This window comes from Nelumbo lutea, chromosome 3 (genome assembly GCF_056320005.1).
Source record: "Nelumbo lutea isolate HS-2025 chromosome 3, American lotus-T2T, whole genome shotgun sequence".
NCBI classification, from domain to species: Eukaryota; Viridiplantae; Streptophyta; class Magnoliopsida; order Proteales; family Nelumbonaceae; genus Nelumbo; species Nelumbo lutea.
Window position 1 is genome coordinate 52078719 of NC_142686.1, and position 22496 is coordinate 52101214.

Consider the following 22496-nt stretch of genomic DNA (forward strand, 5'->3'; position numbering starts at 1 on the left):
CGGGCCACTGCCGAGGTACACCATGCTACCACCAAACCTCCCAAAATTACATGGATGGTTCCCCGAACTGGCCTCTCTTCCGGAGGCTGTCGCTGCAACGGTTCGACAGGTCTACTGCTAGACTTGGGGGCATCCTTTTCGTGCTCCCCTTGCTGACCTGCCTTATTGTTATTATTGTTGTGTTGTACAAAGTTTCTCAAGTATCCGCGACGGATGAGCCCCTCTATCTCATCCCGGAGGTTATTACACTGCTCGGTACTATGACCATGGTCTCTATGGAAACTACAATACAAATTCTTATTCTCTCGTTCGGATTTCCCTTTAGGCGAGGTGGCCACTTCACGTACGGGGCGTCCTTGATCATCACTAAGATCTTGGTCCGCCTTGTGTTTAACGGCGTGTAATCCGTCTGAACTGCTAGGGGAGCTCGGAATGACTGGTTCGGCTTCGGCTCCCGGGTTGGGTTTTTTCTATCGACTGGGTTGGAGAGCTCGCCTTCCCTCTTTCTTTTCTCGTTCCCGCCTTCGGTTCGTTGGTTGATTTCTTCCTCTGTCCTCATGAACTTGTCCGCGAGCTTGAGGAATTCGGCCACGGTTGCGGGCTGGTTAGCCACCATGTGCCATTTGAATTCTTTGTGCGCTACCCCTCTTTTGGCCGCCGCAAGCTGCACTGCGGGGTCCAACCGCAGTATCTGCAAGCATGCTTCGTTGAATCGCTTGATGTAGCCCCGGATGGATTCTCCTTCCCTTTGGACTACTCCAAAGATGCTTTCCTCTATTCTGGGGCACCGTTGGTTGGTGACAAAGTGTGCGGTGAAGACCTGCACGAACTAGGCCCAGCACTTTATCGACCCGGGGGCCAGGTTCCTGTACCAAGTGCGGGCTACCCCCCTGAGGGTGGTGGTAAAGGCCACGCACATGCACGATTCACTGGCCCTGGTGAGGTGCATTTGGGACTGAAAGGCGTCAACGTGGTCATTGGGGTCGAAGGACCCGTCGTACTTGTCCAGAGGTGGGAGCTTGAAATTTCTGGGTAAGGGGACCGCCAGGAGTTCTGATGCAAGGGGGGAAGGAACCGAGAGTATCGGGGCAGCTCCTACCTCGTCCAAGCTTGTCTCTTTGCCTCTGAGCTCTGACAAGACACGGGTGGCGGTTCGGCGACTTCGTCGGCACCTTCGTTGTTGAGTGTGCCTTGTACTGGCGCTGCTGGCCTCCGTGTTACCAAGCTCGATGGGCCCGGAATGCTGGTAGTCTGCCGCCAGGGCACCGAATCGGTTTTCCATGAGCGGGAACTCGGGCTTGGAGCACCGGGGTGCCGACCTCGCGGGCGAGGTTCCCGACCAGCCTGCGAGTTGCGAGGCGGGGATGATATTTTTCTATCTTCGGCCTGGGGATGAGGCCTGGCTGTTAGGGGGGTTCTGGGGCCGGGAGGCCTTTCCCTGGTGGGGGCGTCCATCCTGCAGGGAGGCCTTGACCGGCCTCGGAGCGGGGTGGCGAGGTGGAAGTAGTGGTTGGTTCAGTGGCAGTTGGGGGAACTGCTGTTGATAGTGATATTGGGAGATGTTGTGCAGTACTTGGTGCTGGTGAAGCTGGTGCTGCTGGAACTGTTGCATTTGGGCTTGCATTGTTCGCATGCACTGCATCAGGTCGTCCAACCGGTTTTGGCTGGCTGCCAGGGGGACGGTAGTCGGTTCAGTAAAGGTTGTCTCAATAGGGGGAGGAAAGGGGATGCTTGTGGTAGGAAGGTTTACGGGCGCCACTGCTTGTGGCGCGTTCAAGCTGGGGATCTCATCCACCAAAAGGGGGATGGTGAACTGTCCAATGCACACCACGGGGACTTGAAGTTGTTCCCCGGTGGTGTTTGTCTCCGTGCCACGTCCGGCGTTGCTGGAGGAGGCCATGAGTGTTGGGTTTTTTGAAGAAAAGGGGTTATGGAAGTTTGGAGGGAGGCTTTTTGAAGTGTTTCCCACAGACGGCACCAATTGATGAAGCGCGATCCGGCCGGTCTAAGCTGTCAACGACCTTGCTTCTGAACTGGGTAGCAGGGAACCTGAAATGGAGGAGATGAGGAAGCTCTGGGGGGGAACCCGATGTAGCGGCTCTGAAGCTCAAGTTAGAATCCTTCAAAAGCAAGATAACACCAGATAGCGCAAAGTTTGCATACCTTGTTTGTTGGGGGCAGGGGGCTCTTATAATCACTTCGCGCACTCGCTCCGAGGCCCTTGTCAAGTCGGGTATGATTACCCTTGCGCTTGTCAATTCGGCCATCGTCCTTTCTACTGGGACAGAACCGTCACTGCCTAACCGTCTCTCTAACTGGAGATGGCGGTGTCGGTGGCAGTGGCAGGTGGCCGTTTAGAGTGCAGCCGCCAAGCGTCGGATCCCAAGTAAATCAGGTGTGGCGCCCTCGGGCACGGACTTCCTCAGTGTCAGGCATGGTACGACTTGTTTGGTTTTGGTGCCCAGAAGGTGATGCGGAGTGGTGAGCGAGGTGAAGTCTTGAGTTCAGATGTATCTATAGGGCAGGTCAGTTCGGCGAGGTGTATCCCGAACTGTTACAAGGTTAACCAGTTCGGCAAGGTATATCCCGAGTTGTTACAAGGTTGGCCAGTTCGGCGAGGTATATCCCGAGCTGTTACAAGGTCGGCCAGTTCGGCGAGGTATATCCCGAGCTGTTACAAGGTCAGCCAGTTCGGCGAGGTATATCTCGAGCTGTTACAAGGTTGGCCAGTTCGGCGAGGTATATCCCGAGCTATTACAAGGTCGGCCAGTTCGGATTACTCTGGTTTTGGGCCAAGGGTGAGTTCGGGCCCCCCGCAGGGAGTTCGATCCGCTGGTGTCACATAACTGTGAGATCGGGCCAAATCTTCCTTCATCATATAGTATTTAGGCTTTTTAATTGGGTTTAACCCAATAAAGTGGCACAATCCGTGTTAGAAATCAAGCCAAACTATAATTTCTGGTTTGGTATGAGATACTCTTCAAGCCATACCTAACCAAACTGTGAATAGTGAATACCCCTAAAATGAATGCCTTTTCTTTTTTGAGAGCTAGATATATCTACTATTAATATCACTTCAATCATTCTAGAAATTGTGTGTTTGAATCAGGAATTTTATTTGAGTCCACCCCGCTCTCAAGTATTAATGTCAGACCAGCTACAGGTTTTTCCTTCCTTTAGAGTAACATGCTTTTGAATTATAATGGTAAAAGATGTGCATAGATATAAATTTTGTTATCTTTTGTAAAATGATTTAATATCTTTTATTGTAACTTATAGGCATCCACTAGAATTGGGGTTCAGGCTCCTCCTTTTATATCCATTGAATGAGATTTTGGTGATATAAGAAAAAGTATTAGTTTTGAACCAGCTCAGACCTTATACAAATTTGACAATTTAATAGCTTAGGCACCTATAAATTGATGGGAAAATAAATGTTCTACAAAGGAAAACTGACATATATTTTGGAATATCAGTGTTAAGGGCCCGCGAATAGGATCTCGTCACAAGTCGGTTAATAGGGAAAACTTCTTGTTTTTCCTTGTTTCTCCCTTTTTTCGAGGAACCTATCTTTAGCGCCTTAATGGTGATTTGTTAAAGAGATCACCAACTCTCCTCTTCTCTTTCTTGACTGAAATTCTAGATGGATTTATTGAATAACATCTACTCCTTAAATAGGAATTACAAGAATCCTTCTTAAGGAAACTTTCTAAAAAGGAACTTTCTAAAAAACATTAAGAGACTTTCTAAAAGGAGACTTTCTAAAAACATTAGGAAACTTTCTAAAAGAAACATTAAGAAACTTTCTAAAAGACCTAGGAAATAATAATGTTACTGCCTAATTAATAGGAACACTGAATCTAGCTAAGAGATAAGATATGAACACTAAATCTAGATAAGATAAGATAGGAACACTAAATCTAACGCCCATTACTGTTGTTGTCTGCGACTGTATTCCTTTCCAACTAAAGCATCCACAATATTACTCCCCTCTTGGACTAAGAGCTTGTCCTCAAGCTCAAATTCAAGATAGGTGTCTTGGAACACAGTCAAAGGATTCCAGGATAGGTGGAATGATTTTGCCCTCCTGAATCGGGTTCCAATGAAGAGGGTTCATCCTCATCTTCCTCTTGTTCTACTAGGAGGCAGAAAAGTCTCTTGCACTTGTGCCCTACTGAGTAAAGTTCATCACAATTAAAACATTGTTCCATCGCCCTGCATTCCGCCATCTTAGCCCTGGACAAGCGCTTAATAGGGGGTGCAACAACGCTGCTTCCCACACTGGATGCCGATCTAGAATTGTTGCTCGTCTATGGTTTCTATTATTGGTTGACTGCTGAAGATGGAGCCATTCCGAGTGGTTTCGGGGCTGCCCATGTTGTTTGAGGCTGCCCTATACTGATACTTATGCGGTTGAGTTGCAATTTGAGTTCAAAAGTGCAAGCCAAATTCATAGCAGTAACCAGATTGGGGGGATTTTGCATCTCCACATCCACCCTCAAAGTTTCCGCTAACCCCACGGTGAACATGTCAACTTGTTGGTCTGGTCGTACCAAAGATGCTCTTGTAAGGAGGGTCTGAAACTAGTGCTGATACTCAGCCACAGTTCCAGTCTGTTTGAGGTTGATTAGTTCGCCTAATGGATTGCTTGTTAATGGGGGCCCGAATCTGAGAAGGCAGTAGGATTTGAATTGGGTCCAACCGAGCCCAGGTTCCTCTTGCTCCAATATATAAAACTAGAGTTACGCCTCCTCTGTCATGTGGAATGCGGCTAAGCCTACCTTGTCCCTGTCCTCTATCAGTTGGTTGTGGAAGAGCTGATCACATCTGTACAACCATCCCTAAGGATCTCCAGTTCCATTATAGGAAGGAAATTCCAGCCTACTGTATTTGGGAACGATCGTGGTTCCCTGGGCAATGACCTACTGCTCGTCGGACGATTCTGCCATGTCTGGTCAGCGGCCGTCTATGGTTGCAGCCCCTTCTGAATTCTTTTCCTTGCTGGAAAAATATAACTCCATCAAGCACCTCAATTCTCAGACGCCGTCCTTGATCTCGCACACCTCCTTGCTGTTTTCCACGAGTTTGTGCTCCAGATCATGAACCCTAGTCTTCAATTGCTCAAAGTCACCCATGACGCCCTGCTCTGATACCAAATTGTTAAGAGCCCACGAATAGGATCTCGTCACAGGTCGGTTAACAAGGAAAACTTCTTGTTTTCCCTTGTTTCTCCTTTTTTTCGAGAAACCTATCTTTAGCGCCTTAATAGTGATTTGTTAAAGAGATCACCAACTCTCCTCTGCTCTTTCTTGACTGAAATTCTGGATGAATTTATTGAATAACATATGCTCCTTAAATAGGAATTACAAGAGTCCTTCTTAAGGAAACTTTCTAAAAAAGAACTTTCTAAAAAACATTAAGAGGCTTTCTAAAAAGAGGCTTTCTAAAAAGATTAGAAAACTTTCTAAAAGGAAACTTTTTAAAAGACCTAGGAAATAATAATGCTACTGCCTAATTAATAAGAACATTGAATCTAGCTAAGAGATAAGATATGAACTCTGAATGTGGATAAGATAAAGATAGGAACACTGAACCTAACGCCCATTACTGTTGTTGTCTGCGGCTGTATTCTTTTCCAACTAAAGCATCCACAATAATCAACTATAAAAGGGAGCTTGGAGGATATTAAACTAAACAATAGAAAGAAGGGGAAAAAATGGTAAAGAGTGAGTGATCACATTAGTTGTATCTTTTTCTCCAAATTGGTCAGTATTGTAATTATCCAATCATTTGACCACTTGCCTCTGTTTTTCTTGCAAAAACTTTGTTGATATCTTATTCTAATTTGGTAGTTTTGGTAGGAAAATAGATACTTTTTGTTATCTCCCTATCAACATGATTGGAATGTAAGTCATCCTGCACCCACATAGCCCTTGGACATCTTATCCACTATGTCATTAATTGGAGACTCCTCTACTCCACTCCCTCAAGCTAACTGAAGACTGAAGTGGTATCCATGCTCTTTGCAATACAATTAATTCCACCCTATTTGGTTTGTCCATATACACTTACTCTTTCATTATTATTAATTATTAATTACTTTGAGCTAAGCCTCGTTCCTATTGTTCGATTTCATAGTCATTCTCACGAACACCTCTCAACTCTCACTTTCAACTCAAATTGCACCAGTCTTTGGCTACCTTTCTCTAACCAGCCTACTCAAATTGTAGTAATGATTCTGACTCCCAAAAACCCTTCATCCCTTCCATTCTAAGTTTCTTTATCTCCCTCTCTGAAGTCTCACTCCCACCCATTCCATCGCTACAAATTGTCGGTAGCATGAAAATAACATTAGTTGTAGAACTTGAATGAACAAGATAACAGCAGCAGTTGCACATGAGTATACAAGCGTACCCCAAAAGAGCTCTACAATTTATATAAATTAACGTGAATCAAATCCTGTCGTGCGATTCATGCAATCTACAATTCATGGGTTGAGGCAAAGAGCCTTTATTTGCAATTACAATGAGAATTAAACCGGATGGTTCCATAATCATTTTAACCAACTTTCAGTAAAATGTTGAAAGAATCAACAATCTTTACGAGGGCATTGGGGCAAAAAAAAAAACTCAAAAAAATTACAAAAGAATATGCACAAGTTAACAAAAAGAAACTCTTGACAGAGAAAAGTTAGACGAGATCAAGAGCCACTAGTAGGAAAATCCAATTTCTCATTAAAATCATGACTTAAAATGTCAGCACAAACTTCAAAGGTCCCTCACGTCTGCCTTCACCGTGGCCGTCGTATTTTCTTGCAAACTGCCAACAAAACATACAACTGAACGCCCCGGCTGATCCCCTCTTGTTTTCAAATTCAACTTACCTTTTTTTTTTTTTCATATTTTATTGGGTGGGTGCAAGAAAGGGCTGCAACCATGACCACAGCAGATGTGAATTCAATAAATTATGTCTTTGGCATGATGTAGTCCACTCATCTACCAAGCATCGCAAGAAAAGCATTCAAAAGTGCCACCTATGTTTGACATTAGATAATCCAATAAATCTGATATTAGATCATTCGTCCTGGGCATTTGGATTTAGGAAGACAGATGGAACGAGAGATTTCAAAATAATACTTTGATTAATCGAGATTTTAGGGGACGGGGACGACTGCAAGGACTTAAAACCCAGGAAGTACCATGCTCCATTCATCAGTGCAGTACGAAGCACCAAATCAATCGGCAACATAAACAGTAATTCAGTAAACCCCAGATGACATTCAAACAACACCGTCCCCTAGTGTGAAATTCAAGACAAACTTCTACAGTTCTACGATGCTGATGTGACAACTTTCATATACAACAACAGCAGCAAAAAATGCTGCAAAGCCAAGCACCTTAATTCATAAACAGTCATTACAGACCAAAACCCCTACCAACAGCACAATCTAGAAAACTCTGCAAACTGGTACTCGTTGAGACAGTTAGACAAATGATCAAACTTTTATTGAAGAAATAGCTACCAGTTGATTGACACCACCGGTCAATCACACTGAGGATTTGCACTTTTATCAGTTTGAAGATACCCAAACTAGCATGAAACACAAAGTATTTACAAGTAAACAACGGTTGCAGTTTCAGACATTTGTATAACCAAGCGTCTGTAAATGATGCAAGCAACAACAATCAAAATTAAGCCACAGGAGGCCTGAGAACATGGTCTTGAGATGTGTCAAGAACAGCTGGGGGTATCCATTGCCACATCGGGAAGCCACCAAAGCTAGGGTAGGCCATCAATTTATTTGCTCCAGCTTGATATGTTGCAGGAACTGGCGGAACAAAACCCGTAGGCATAATGCTCATGGTTTTGAGCTGTTGCTCCATCCTTTCTTTATCTGCCTTCAGTAGGAGCTTCTCTTCACGAAGTTCATTTTTCTCTGCCTGCAAATAAAGAGAAAAAGGAAAATGAATAAACAGCTCTCAGAGAAATGCCTGGAAGTGATGTAAAAGTAATACCGAGTGGAAGTTATATTGCCCCTAACCCAAAAGACATTAGAATCTTATACTGTTAAAAGTAATATTAAAATAATTAACACTTATTGGAATGAAAGTTGACATTATTTGCCTTAGTCAAGCATAGGGTAGCTCTGGCAAATGCTGAAGGTGCGGTTTTAGGCATTACTTTTCTCATACCCATTCAACATCTTACATGTAATAGACTCCATACGATTAATACATTTTTCTAAAGCACTAGAACAGTTCAAAGTGTTGGCAAATACATGCCATACAGTACTGACGATCAATATCTACTATGGATTCCAATACCCATATCAATGTTGAGCCAGGGCCAACCTTTTTTCTTTTTCTTTTTGTAATTTCTAATTTATTTATTTATTTGGAGGGACTCGAATGACAAACAGACATCATGTAAAGGGAAGGGGTGACAAGGGCACAATCCTTGTGAAAGGACAAGGTAGCCTATTAAAAGTTAGTGCATAGGGTGTTTCTTGTTTACATTGAATCAATTTGTTTCATTCACTTGGGGGCATGTTTTTCAAAAACGGTGTATGCCCTAATTACCACTCCAGAAGCAGTATCTCTTTTGAAAAGGAACTGCTGGGATACAATCATGTTGTACATATTGCAGTATCTTTTTTTGTATGTTAATTACAAAAAAAAAGGTATACCCATCTCCAAAAAAAACACTATAAGGAACTTCCCTAAAGTCCTGTGCACCCCCACTCGAGTAAAATCTGCCCCAAAGAATTTCAACAAAAGAGTCCTCCCTTGGTGATATTGTCAAAGACACAAGGATACCTTACAGTCCAGATGGTCCACACTAACACCAGTGGAATTGCTCCCCACACAACCTTCCCTTTCTATTGAGGCCTTTCAGATGCTAGCTCCATAAAAATGCCACCATATTTTCTGGAAAACAAACTCTAAAAATGCCCAAAATCATGACCCACAGGCCACAGCCTCCTAGCCAATTTACAATGCAGAAACAAGTGATCCACAGTTCTGTGTCTTCATTACACATGATGCACAAAGTGCTGCTCACTGTCATACCTCTCTTCACCTAATTATCCACTGTCAGGCATTTGTTTAGGACTGATGTCCACATGAAAAATGCAACCTTTGTAGGTATAACAGTATTCCAGACTTGAGAGCTAGGGAAGGTACCTCTGCCAGTATGAGCCAACCTGTTACAGAAAGATTTGACTTGAGAAAAAAACCCTCTTTATCCCGAAACCCAAACCCTCCTTTCTGCCTTGTTTCCATCAGGTGCAACAGCATAAATCTTCTGCATCAAGTCCACCAAAGACTCACCTCCCAATGATTAAAGATTCTCCTAAATGTGGGGTATCAAGCCCCTGCTTCCCTGTGATGTATGAGCATCAGGTGTAACAGCATAAATCTTCTGCATCAAGTCCACCAAAGACTCACCTCCCAATGATTAATTCTCCTAAATGTGGGGTATCAAGCCCCTGCTTCCCTGTGATGTATGAGTACATCTGCAATGAGAGCCTCCTTGTTCTGGGCCAGCCCAAACAGCTAAGGGTAATAACTCCAATGGCTGCTCAAAACACCAAGGATCAATCCAAAGTCTCACCCTAGCTCCATTACCCACTTCATATTTGATTCCCCTTGTGAAATTCGAGTAATGTTTCTGTAAACCCTTCCACAGGGCACAGCCATAAGAGGTGCTTACGATACCTAGATCCCAGTCCATGTCATCTTCAAACAGATTTGTCTCCAGAGACTGTTCCTCATTGTATCTCCAAAACCACTTGCCCAAGAGGACCAAACTAAAAGGTTTTAATTTCCTAACACCCAAACCACCATTTGTTCTAGGACTGCAAAATTTGTCCCAGTTTACCAGATGTGTCTTAAATTCCACTTTCCACCCTTGCCATAAGAAATCTTTCATCCTTGTTTCCATCAAAGTAGGGGTGTCAATGGACCAATTTCGGGTTGGACACCATCCGAATCGGAAGTGATATGGACAGACTGGATGGTCCTAAAAATGATATGGACACGGACCGGTCTGAACATGAATAGTCCATTCATAGAATGGACCGAAAGTGGACAAAGCCACTAGTTCGAATGGTCCGTTCAATGTTCATTTTCATTTGAACTTTGAAGCATCACGTGTGGAAGCTTTCGAAGGCTAGGGTTCAGCGCCTCTGTGCCTCCATCACTCCATCCTCAATCTCGCTGGCAGATGGCGGTATTTCATTTGATCACCTGATTTTGTTATTTCACCATGCCTGATGCCATGTGCTCTCTCTCTCTCTCTCTCTCTCTCTCTCTCTCTCTCTCTCTCTCTCTCCTACATTTGAGCCATTGTCACTTGCAGGAAGTATACTTTGTTCCGGTGGAGGAGAAGGCCCCATCCTTCCCGAGAAAGGATTATCCAAAACCATTAATCTTCCACAACGGACGGGCGGTGGCAAGGCCTACACCATTAAACGTGTTGGCAGTGCTACTGTGGGTACCTATGGGAGTCAATCTAGCCAAATGCATAATTCAGTTAAAAGAATGATAGATTTATTCAGATTTTTTCTTTTATTTTCTTTTTCTGTTTTAGAAAGCCAAATGCATGCTTCATTGTATAGACACTCATGATATGAAAAACGGGAGTTTCCAAAGGGAAATGTTTTTTATTTATTTTTTCCTTCTGTCTGTTCAGTTCAGTATGTACTGACAGCTACGTTGAGAGGGATTTATGGAGATCTATTATCTCCTATTAAATAGGGATATATATTGTATGATATGCACTGATAATTGTGATATTTTGAACATTTGTCCAACTGTATTCACAGTTATCTAATGACCCTGTACATGTATTTAAATATTGTTTGGGATTACCAGGTTTTGATCATTTGGGTTAGGCTTTCTATTTCTTTTAGGACAATAAATTAGGTTGGATATGTAATTGAAAAACCCACTTCACTGATTGGACCATGAACAATAAATTTGTTTTTTAACATACCTAACAAAAAAAATATCATCACTGATTAGATTTTAAGTTTCTTTTGCCTAAAATAATTGGTTTTCCTGTCTATATTCTGGCCTTTGATGCCTATACTTTCAGATGTTAAATTTTTTTTTTTCAATTTGGGCTTTTTACTCTTTCATTTTAAGTGAAGTCTACGCATATGATGTCTTACACTTGATCTCTAAGGTAAGTTCATGCGTTGATAAGTATCTGAAGGGTTGCTCTCATTAGAGAGCCTGTGGAAGTAGATATCAGCCACGTGATGGTATATGAGGCTGCAGTGGACTACTACTCTATGTCAAATTCTACAAGCCAGAGTTATAAAAGACATGAAAAGATATTAATGGGAGTTTGGAGACCATACAAACGCAGGTAAAAATCACTAAAGCACCCTGCACAAATATGCTCCCTAACATGGAGGAACATCTTACTTGTTTTTTCTGTTTTTCCCTTTGACCAATTGCAGAGCACATTTTTGTTTTTGTTGTATCTTAAGACCTGTTATTTGGGGTGTTTAAATAAAAGTTAACCCCACCTTACTTTGATATTTCAGATAGAATTGACTGAATCTTCATCACCCGCTTCACTGTCACTGCTACTGCTACTGCTCCCACTCCCACTCCCACTCCCACTCTCACTGTTGTTCTCACTGATCCCACTTGAACTTGAAGTCTATTCATCTCTTTCTTCAGCATTCACCTGAGCCCTCAAGGCCTCTGCGGTATTAGGGCCTTTTCCTGCCTCATCATCACTGACATTGAGGGTTGGAATCTCTAAAGGTAATTCCCCAGACAAATTGTTCTGATAGACAGAGAGATATTTGAGGGTTGGAATCTCTCAAGTCAATCTGTTTGTAAACAACACAAGTTCCTCTAATTTACTCAAAGATCCCAACTCACTTGGAATTTTGCCTTCGAGTTGGTTTTTCTGCAAGAGTAATTCCTTCAAGGAAGTACAGGTCCCAATCTCTGGTGGAATTACCGCTGACAAAGAGTTACTCATTGAGGTAAAGTAGCTCCGATTTAGTTAGTAATCCAAGGGAAGAGGGGATTTGACCTGTTAATTTATTACCCAGAGCTGCCAAGAATCTTAAGCCACTGCAATTGCCCAAGCCTGATGGTATTTCTCCATTAAATTGATTGTAAGTCAAGACCAACTCCTGCAAATTCCTACAACTACCTGAACCCCCCAACTTTATCTTGCCCTCAAGTCTATTCGAACTGACATCCAAGTAAGCAAGGAACTGAAGATTGTTTAGGCTCTTAGGCAAAACTCCAACTAACTGGTTCTCAGTAAGATATAGTTCTTCCAATTTAGTACAATTCCTAATAGATTCTGGTATCATCCCTGATAATTAATTACTATAGAGCCACAGAGATGAGAAGGTTTACTAAGACATTAATGGTAGTGACCCACAACTGAACCAGCAGATGATGTAGTAAACTACTTGTGTGAAATGAAATCATATCCTTTTATGTTGACTTTTAATGGCTTTCAGATGACGTTAATGGCTTTCAAATCAGATCAGATGACGCAGTAAACTGCCTGTGTGAAATGAAATCATATCCTTTTATGCTGATTTTTAAGTAGGGAAAACATTAATTTGGACTGGATTGGGTCCAATCCGGTCCATTTGCATTTCAATTGGATGGGACTGGATCCGGTTTGTATGGGGTTTGGACCGGATTTGGTCCAGTCCATTTGTAAATGGACCAATGTTGGACTGGACCGGATTGGACCAAATCCAGTTCAATTGACAGCCCTACATCAAAGCTACCATACTAGTCAGTATTGGAAAAGGAGATAACATGTAAGTTGGGAGTTAGCTCAGAACACTTTTGACAAGGGTTACCTTACCACCCTTTGTTTATAAATGTTACTTTACCACCCTTTGATAAGTATTTAACTTTCCAAGCCAATGTCCAGTCAAGCCTCTACACTACAGTTTCCCAAACTGCCTTTGAAGTACCTCTCCCCGAGAAGGAGCCCCGAGTATTATATAAGCAGCTTCCCAGCCAATCTCCAGAAGTAGCTTAGAGTGGTATGGAGACATTTCAGAATAGGAAATATGATTTTGGTAGGCTAATGGACTACACTCCATCCCAACCCTGGTGGCAAAAGGATTTGATCCCAAGTCACTTGTTCCAACTAGCCAGAAACTTTACCAACTCAGCCGCCATCAGTTGGTCACCTGGCTTCTTGTTATGTTTTGATGAATTAACCTTGAATAATGTGTGAATCGACAAGTTAACATCTTGAAGGTTGTGGCTTGTATCTTTACAGTTTAAACAGTTTAACCTATGCAAGACATGAATCTACAACACTACAACCTTCATGTTAATTGTGAGATGCTCTAACCAATTGCGCTAATAAATTTTTCCAAACATTTTATTTCTTTCAGAATTTAGATTTTAATATTCTTACCTTGCCTAAAGCCATTGCTTCAGGCATCTCTGACTTCAAAAACATCCATATCACCTAGGGGTTGGGCCCTAGGAAATCTCCAGGCTTGGACCTAGGTTTTCTTTGCAGGCCTGGCCTAGCCCGCAATACATTCATCTATATATATATATATATATATATATATATATATTTATATATATAATTCTGGGTAAAAGACTTAAACCTCCCTTGAGGCTTCTCATAAATATTAAATCCTCTCCTTTTGAAAATGGACCAAGACCTCCACCAACAGAGTTGTCTAACAGAGTCATAAAAGGTCTCCTTTACTCTTGTTTGTGTTATCACAAACTTGTTCTCATGGCAACGGCATCCAAGCAACAACACTGGCATGGAAACTCAGAAATGGCATGTCTGCACCTCTCTCCAATAACACTAAGCTATACAGAATTTCTCGCCCTATTTACTTGTGGGGGGATTCACAAAGAGAAGAAATCGAAATAAAAGCCAGAAAAGAAGCTCATATCAAGTTGCAGATTGATCATGTGCACATAGAATTGGACAAAGAGATTACTGGTCTCTGTAGATAGATTAGATAGATGAAAGATGTGTTTGATTTCTCCTTGAGAACACTCTCAAGATGGTGAATATGCTTAAGCTTAAGTCTTTCTTCCCCAACTAGGAAGTTTGCAACCCATTGTTGTAGTAGTAGCAGTAGCACCAGCAATTGTCTTGGTAGTCGTAGCTGTAGGGAGACCGACTGGAAGCCATTAGGCATGGTTAACCATTTTGGTTTGAAATCTGGTGTAACAATGAAAATATGTACCAAGGAAAGAGCAGGTCAAATATTTTAATGTATTGAAAGTGTTAAGTTTGGAAATAAGAGTTCAAGATACTTTTTTGTTGGTTTCATTGAAGAAATCTCTCTCTCTCTCTCTCTCTCTCTCTCTCTCTCTCTCTCTCTCTCTCTCTCTCTCTCCAGCTTGAGAAGGAGTTATTTTAGTGTTATTGGATGTTTTACAGTTCTCAGAAAACAATCCTAATTCTTAGGTTGATCTGTTTTTGGTTACTATACCTCTCACAGTCCCACTGATTTTCATGCGTTGGTCTGTTTGTTTATTAATTTCAATCCATCTTTGTTTCACATGATGTTGGTCTTCCAGAATAGATAATGGAACTTGATACCTCACTGCCAATGCATACAAACAAGTTCTTATACTGTAGTTTTTAGCAGTGTTCAGAGAACAGGACCGGGCATAGAACCGGAGAAGGGAAGGTTCACGTGTCAGAGGTTTGACCTGGTCAAACCAGAGGTCAAACCGTGATAACATGGCATATGCATATATATACTACGGGTCATATAAATACTATATATAATATATTTTACAACTTTTAATGTACTTAAATATGGTGGACAGATGGTAAGTTTCTTAATTTTTAAAACAAATGACTAGGGTTCAAGCCTTTTAACTTACATTTTCTTTAAAGTGCGTGCATAATAATGTAATATGTATAATAAATAGTCATTAATTAGCATAAGAGGTGGATTACTGGTAATTAAGTAATTTGTGAAAATAAGAGGTCTTGAGTTCAAATCTTGTTAACAACATTTTAAAATTTCACTTATGTATGAACCTAGGCGGTTTCATGAAACCGGGACCGGTTCACCTGTTTTCCAGTTCAACCGGCCGGTCAGACGGTTTTCAGCGGGGTTTGAGCAAGTCTGGTTATTGGGGCATGACTGAACCGGTCAGGGCCCCATGTCACAGTTCAACCGGCCGGTCTGGTCTGGTTTTCTAAACACTGGTTTTTAGTGATCTTCATCTATATTTATAGAGGTAAACTGTACAAGAAATTCAAAGCTTATACAGCTTTTGATGCCAGCAGAAGTGTGCTCTGAGTTCAGCCATAACATTGAGATTTCATTGTTTGCACACAGACAGCATTTTGTGGCACCAGAAAACAGAGATAGACAACTTCACATTCACTGGACGACATTTTTATCTCAGCCCACCAAAAACAAAGTTCAGACAACTTGGCAGCCATAGCGCAAGTGATGGTACAACTACATTCTGTAACCTCGGATAAGCTGATTCTCATCATCAAATTAATTTCTCTCCTTTATTTTTATTTTCATTTTTAACTATGATTCCTTTACAACCATGGTTGGACAAGGTTTGCCCATGGTAGATACAACCTTCCACAACACCGCAGGATTAGCAAAGGGCCAGGCAGCAGTGGTCCAAAATGGGGCCAACTTGTCCACTTACTGCAGTTGTAGCTTCGAAGGGTATCGAAATACCTTGTATATGCATTCACTTGAGCAAACAGTGGATTTCATATTTGGAAATGCACCTGTTCTGTTCTAGAATGGAGATCCTAGGAAGGACCAAGGAAATATCAACACTGCTCAAGGTCAAACCAACCCAAACCATAAAGGGGCAAATTTAGGTTTAAAAAAAATCAGCCACGTGTGATGTCACATACAAATGGATATTGATAGATTGTCAACAGATGGGAGGTCTTTGTCTGATGACATCACCCACAAGGGAGGTCTTAGTCCTTTTTGAAAAGAGAGAAGTTCTAATATTTAGGAGAAACATCAAGGGAAGTTTAAAGTCTTTTACCCTGTATTTTTATATTATATAAAGTATAACATTTATATAGTGCCAATGCTTGCCTTAGTTTCTGTTCAGGCTATAAAAGTAAAATCAGAGTTTTCTAATAGCATCATATCATATAAGGTTAATACTCACAATCAATGATTAAGACATTTCAAGAACTACAGTAAAAAAATCAAAATCTAAATGTCTTTTCATCTTTTTCAAAACTGTCTTTTTTTTTGTGCTGAAAAAAAAAAGTCATAAACTTCAAATAAGGGCTGGCCCAGGCCCAAACTACAGCCCTTAGGTGCTAAGCCCAGCCAGGCCCAGCTGATGATAACCCCTAGTTCCACGCCTATGACTTTAAATATTTCTTGAGAAAAGATAGGTATAGATATTTCATTAAAGACAAAAGACCCTGTACAACAAGAAGATATACAAAGGGAAACCAAAAACCTTACAAAGCCACTACCCCTTGACTTTTTACGAAAAAAAAATCCAGAATCGAAAAAAAAAAAAAAACCAAGATTTCATACTTTAAAGTATCTATGAATACTCAGCCACAAAAGTAATTTTCCAACTATTTTTTAGAACACTGTATCAGCAGAACAAAGTTGATAGACATATAACATATGTTTAATTTTTAGGTTATACATTAACATAACATAAAATATTATATATAGTATACAGTATTTATTTATATATATATATATATATATATATATATATGTAATTTAAAATATAACATAAAATAACACATATACATAAGTATACATAATAAATATAAATATGTGCTATCCGGTCCTAAAGTATTGGGCCCAGGCCCAGCCCAGAAATTTCTGGGGCGGGCTATTAATGATCACCCCTACTTTCACTTCTTTATGTTCTCTCACATTTTATGAGTATTAGGTTTTACTTGCATTTTTCTACAAGACTGCAACCAGTTACACATGTCTGGTTGTTAATGAGGGTGCAAGACTTTAATATCTTGTTGTTATTGCATTTTTTTTATAAGTTATAACATTTTATTTCAACTACTATTATTATTATTTTAACTATTATTATTTTATAACATTTTATTGTTATTATTATTATAGTATAAAGTCAATGCTTGTTGTGCATATGGTACCTGTCCAAATATATTGAAGCACACGGGATATCAATAGCCTATATGATGTTGAGTATCTGGAGGTGCAAATTTTTACCTTTAAGTTCTTTACGTCTTCCTGAAGCTTCTCATTTGCATCTTTAAGCTCCTGAGCTTCTGTTCTTAGCTGGTTCAGAACACGAATAGCATCACCAAGTATGGCAGATTTGTCAGTCTTAGCAGGTCTCCCAGGCTCCAAAATTGAGGTCAAATCTGAAAACCTGCAAAGCAGACAGATATTCCATTACGGGACTTTCATCTTATGGTACCATGATTTTAAATAGATAGATGAACTTGGAAGACCTCCATAAAGATGAGACTGTTATTGTAATTAATGAACTGTGCTAATGGCCCCAATCCTCCAAGGAAAAAATAGATGCATGTTCAGGATACAGTTGAGTTAACATTTCATTCTTCAGGAAGAGTGACATCATGTTTCTAGGCACATGGAACCTAAGCAGTAAAAGGTAGCACCTACCAAATATACTGTTCTCGGAATCTTAAGCATAGTATACATTCATAAGGAAGAACCATGATCAGAAGGAGAAGGGGTGGAAGTTGCTCAAACAACAGTTTACATATACAGATATACTAATGAGAAATGAAATCAATCATCATCTGTATCAACTTTGTCCTAAGTAGGAAGAGTCAAATATATAAAATCATGTTCTTCCATTCTCCTCTGTCTAGGGCCGTATCTTGGAAATACGAAATGCAATATCTTTTCACACTATTAAATAAAATGTTTAAGCTTTGACGTCTGAATGCTAAAACTCTAATGGATGGATTCAGAAGAAGAACCATATTAAAAATAAGATGCATACATGTCATTCATCCTGTCCCTACGCATTTTCTCACGACAAGCTTTGGATCCTGGTCCACTGCATGACTCATTGCGTCCCCTGCATATTATTACCAAGTAAGTCATTTTCATGAAAATGTAGAATCATGGAAAGCATAAAATTAACATCAGCAACATCTGGTAATGAAAAAAAAAAAACAAAAGCAAAATGTCCACACAAACATCAAGAAAAACAAATAAAATCCAAGTGTGAACAAAAGCAACTTTCCAAGGTAGCAATCAATGGATCACAAAGTTGCCTTACTGCTAAACTGCTCAGATTTTATTAATTAACAGAACATTGTCCAAAAGAATGAAAGGACCTTTAATATGGAGCAAGTAAACATCAAATCCTTACACAACTATTCAGAAGTTTCTCTCCCCATTCTGGAATGTAGCAACCAAAGTTGGCATTCTAAAGGTATACAAATGTTTGGTTATTTACTTGACCACCAAAAGACAAAAGAAAAATCTCCAAAATAGCTTTTTTTATTTCGGATTCTGCATTGCACTAAGTTTGGGGCTTAATCCCAACTTACTTACCAAAGGAATAGGTAATGTAGTGCTATTTTAAGATAAAATTTACAGGTTATTTAACACAAAAATGGCCATTTTCTATTTTTTCAGTGAATCAAATTAAACCAAATTCACATTATCCTAAAACATCCCTAGAAATGATTGATATACATGTCTGTTCTTCAATTTCAGCATGGATCAATATTTTCATCTGAATATCACAAACAAAGTGTGCTTTTGAGTAGGGAAACAAGTACAAGATAATACCCATTGCTAACTTACAACACCGTTCATAACAGGTGAACCCCAAGGGATATTGTTGTATATTGAAAGATAAGCTGTATGTGAATGGTTCAACGAAAAGTACCCATAAGTCCCATGTAATATATGATACTTGACCATAGCCATATCTAAGTTCAGTCATGTAACAAACTAACGACTAGAGCAGGTTCAGAAGCAAATGCCAGCTAGTTCATGTGGTAATGTCAGTGGATGTAGATCCTGCTGACTTGAGATCGTATCGGAGCCTTCCCGATATGCCCCTACAGGGGGTGCTTTGGGTCGGCGAGTGGTTCAGGGGTAGACCGGCCCCTCTGAACCAGATTCAAAAAATAATAATAAAAACAAAGAAAACAGTACTGATACAGGCCTATACGCCCTACCGGCATATCGCCCTGTATCGATATTTTGAACCTTGCCCCAAACCAGAAAATTCCCTAGAAAAAAATAGAAAAATAAAGCAAAATAAAACTAGAGTGGGTTCTGAAATATTTACAGGGAGAAAACTATTGCACTCCTATTTCTTATACACTGTAGTTTTTTTTTTTTTTTTGTGATCATTGACAAAGGAATTTATTGACAAACATAACTACCCAGCATTCAAAAGAAAGGTTCAGAGAAGATTTATTGTTTCCACTTTTTTATCAGTGATTTATTGTTTTCAATTATAATATATGAAAAAAATAAATTGGTATGATATAAAGATCTAGAACAAATAGATTATAAAACATACCTCTTTCTTGTGCATGCTTTTTCTTGGAGAATGGACTCGATAGGTGAAACATCAAAATCCAAGCAGCAGCTGCAAAGAGAGGTTTGAGAACAGTAATCAATAATCCATTGATTTTCATATTCTAAAAATTCATTCACCAATCTTGAGTAAGTAATTGCAGTAATTATAGACGAGGATTTTTCAGACCAGCACCAATCTACAGACATTTTGAGTTTAGAATTCTCGCTAACACAATTCAGTTAGATCAGGTCGTTAGCTTCTTCCCCCAGTGCCATTGAAGAATAGACTTGATATATTTTGCATTACTAAGATAGCTTTAACTTTCCTAACTATATTCCAACTCACGCATTTCATAAACCCTATCCTTTTATGATTGTTTTTATATGTTCCAAAATTTCAGTTCACATATTTGTACCAGCAACCAAAACTTCTATGCTTTCCACACAATAGCACAAAAATGGAGATCAGTAGAAGAACAAGTCCTCAAATCAAACAGCAGCAAACACAAAAGTATATTTGACAGAAACACTTCTGCATTGAAATCCTAAAACTTGAAGATCAAAAACCAGGAACCTAAGATAACCACTTTAATCCAAGAAATGCATGTAATCAGAAATTACAATGAGAACATATAATATGAGACAAGGAACAAGATTAAAAAGAAAGTCTGAGAAAAACATACTCCTGATTGTTCCAATAGAAATCGGTAGATGTTCCGTCTTCGATTATACTATAATCGAGAAGATTCCAACTACTGTCCTGGAATGAATCCATTACTTGCGATTCGAAAACCAAAACAAGTAAAAAAAATCTGAATAAAAATATCAAGAAGAAAGAGACAAGGCGTTTCAGAAACCCTAAAAATCTGAATCGAATTCTGGCGCCTCGGCCTTGTCCATTGGCACTTGGCAGTCGATCAGAAGCGAGAAGCCCAGAGAGGGTAAATTACGGTTGCATTTGAAACCTTCCACACAGGATCTATGAGAAATGAAAAGACAATTCTACCCCCAAAAAGAAAGAGCTCCCCTCGTCAATAAAAAGTGCTAACTGCTAAAAAGCTTCTTCCGTTGGAGAAGGGCAGTTGGTGAAAATATCTGAAGCCATCTGTGTGTGTTGTAAGTGTAATAAATGAAAGATGGTTGCCAGCTGCTAATTAGACGGGTCAGTTAATTAGACCCGGTAGGTATGTTAACGGGTCAGGATCGGTACATTTTCTCTTATAAAAATTATTTTTGTGTATACAAATAATTTTGATGTGTCATATTTATATTTTGTTTAATATAATATTATATCCTGACTTTTTTTGTAAAATGTATGTATTTTTTTCATTTTTTATATTTTGATATTTTATTAATTTTTATTACTTATTTATGACACTAAATGTTAAATTTAACCCAAAAGTTGAACTATTGATTTTTTCCAAATAATAAAATAATTTCAGTTTTGGTTAGTTTTGGATAATGCATTTCATTTTCATTATCAATAAAAATAATTCTTATTTATTATAATTTTTTTAATTTGATTAACAAAAATATCATAAATGTGTCTATTTTCTTCTACATTTTTGTAATTTTTTAAATTTATTTCTATTTAAAAAAAAAATGATTACTTAACTATGTCTTCATAGATTGATCAATTTGATGATGGTTGAATTGCTTATCCCACTACTTGGATAATGAATGATTTTATTTTTGAGTTAGTTTTAAAACATGTGGGTTTATATTATTAAAGATATTGGCATAGATGTAATTAGTGTCATTTATTAGTGAAAGTAACTTAAATATAGGATTTAATAAAAGAAAATGGGAGTTAATACCTTAAATATAAGACTTAATGAGAGTGGGTTAAATGAGTTGAAATATAATAATTGAAATTACATTTTCAACCCTTACAGTTAGAGACGGAATAAATAAACAAATATGGGCATTTAGTGCCATTAAAAGCGCCACTAAAGCTGTAATAAAATAACTTTTATACCATTTCACAAGCAAAGAAATAGAGTATAATTCTAATACAAAAAAAAAACTTTCACCATGCATCCACATTTTTATACATAGTATAGATAGATTGTACCTAATGTGTTGTGATCAATAGATCCAAACTCTTGTATCACATTTTTTTTAATGTTTAAAAACAAGTCTTCTTATTCCTATTTCATTGGTGGCCCTAATGCCAAAGATAAACCCCAAACCTATACATACAAAAATTATTTTAAGAATTTTTAGACAGCACTCTACCTTAAAAGTCTAATTTTCAGTCCTCCAAACCTATAAACCACATCCTACCTATGAATTTAGCATCAATCCAGGACAGGATTCAATCCACCCCTAGAAATCATAGCTCCACCCTAAGGGTGGACTGAACCGTAAAAACCCCAAGATTTTAATGCTGCAATACCAGCTGGAACCCGAACCCAAAAACCGATAAAATCTAACCCTAGCCCGATAGTTAAGTGCGGGTCTACCACTTCACCCGACCCACTGACAAACCTATTATGGTTGCATACTGTAATTTGTAAACGAGTTGGGATGTAATGGAGTGGATAGAGGGGAGAAGTGGGGGATGGATTGACATGGGAAGCCACCAAAGGAGCACGCCACATGTTTCTCTTCCATCCCTCCCACCAAAGTCATATGGCCATAAAATAAAAGGTGTGATGGTACGTCTAATTGGTCCATTGCTTTAACGTATTCTAAAAAGGGACCCACCATTACCAAAAGAAAAAAAAAAAATTATCGGAAAAAGGGAATCGGGGCCCCACTTTGAAAGCCGACCACCAAATAAAACTGCATCGCACAACTTGGAACTGAGAACTTGGAAAAGAGAGAGGGTTGTGGGACTTGGGATTTTGGGCTTGACTTTTGGTGGCTGGACTTTGTTTTATTATTATAATTATTGTTTTTTCTTTTACTTGGTCGTTTTGGCAGTTGCAGTCTCAAGTCTCAACGGCCCTCGTATATTTTTGTAATTTGCATG

General features: G+C 39.5%; 1 protein-coding gene and 1 non-coding gene across 2 annotated transcripts; one reads left to right on the plus strand and one right to left on the minus strand.

Annotated features, from left to right (window-relative positions):
• Positions 1-7357: 7357 nt before the first annotated feature.
• LOC148864957 (transcription factor bHLH104-like) lies at positions 7358-20622 on the minus strand. The gene is made up of 5 exons (XM_088976795.1): positions 20203-20622; positions 19521-19589; positions 17976-18053; positions 17210-17372; positions 7358-7940 (listed from the first exon to the last, which is right to left on the minus strand). The coding sequence occupies exons 1-5, from the start codon at positions 20292-20294 to the stop codon at positions 7692-7694; spliced, it is 651 nt and encodes a 216-aa protein (XP_088832921.1). The 5' UTR covers positions 20295-20622; the 3' UTR covers positions 7358-7691.
• On the plus strand, positions 11167-11224 carry LOC148864958 (small nucleolar RNA snoR101). The gene has a single exon (XR_016111745.1). It is a non-coding gene; the product is annotated as a small nucleolar RNA snoR101 (small nucleolar RNA).
• Positions 20623-22496: the final 1874 nt, after the last annotated feature.

Bases quoted from the DNA above. Each gene is read 5' to 3' on its own strand.
- LOC148864957 (XM_088976795.1), bottom strand. From the start codon at position 20,294: ATGGATTCATTCCAGGACAGTAGTTGGAATCTTCTCGATTATAGTATA. The intron at 19,590-20,202 runs GTATGTTTTTCT...CTCTCTTTGCAG, and splicing joins TTCTATTGGAACAATCAGGA to CTGCTGCTTGGATTTTGATG. The intron at 17,373-17,975 runs GTATGCATCTTA...TCTGCTTTGCAG, and splicing joins AGGGACAGGATGAATGACAT to GTTTTCAGATTTGACCTCAA.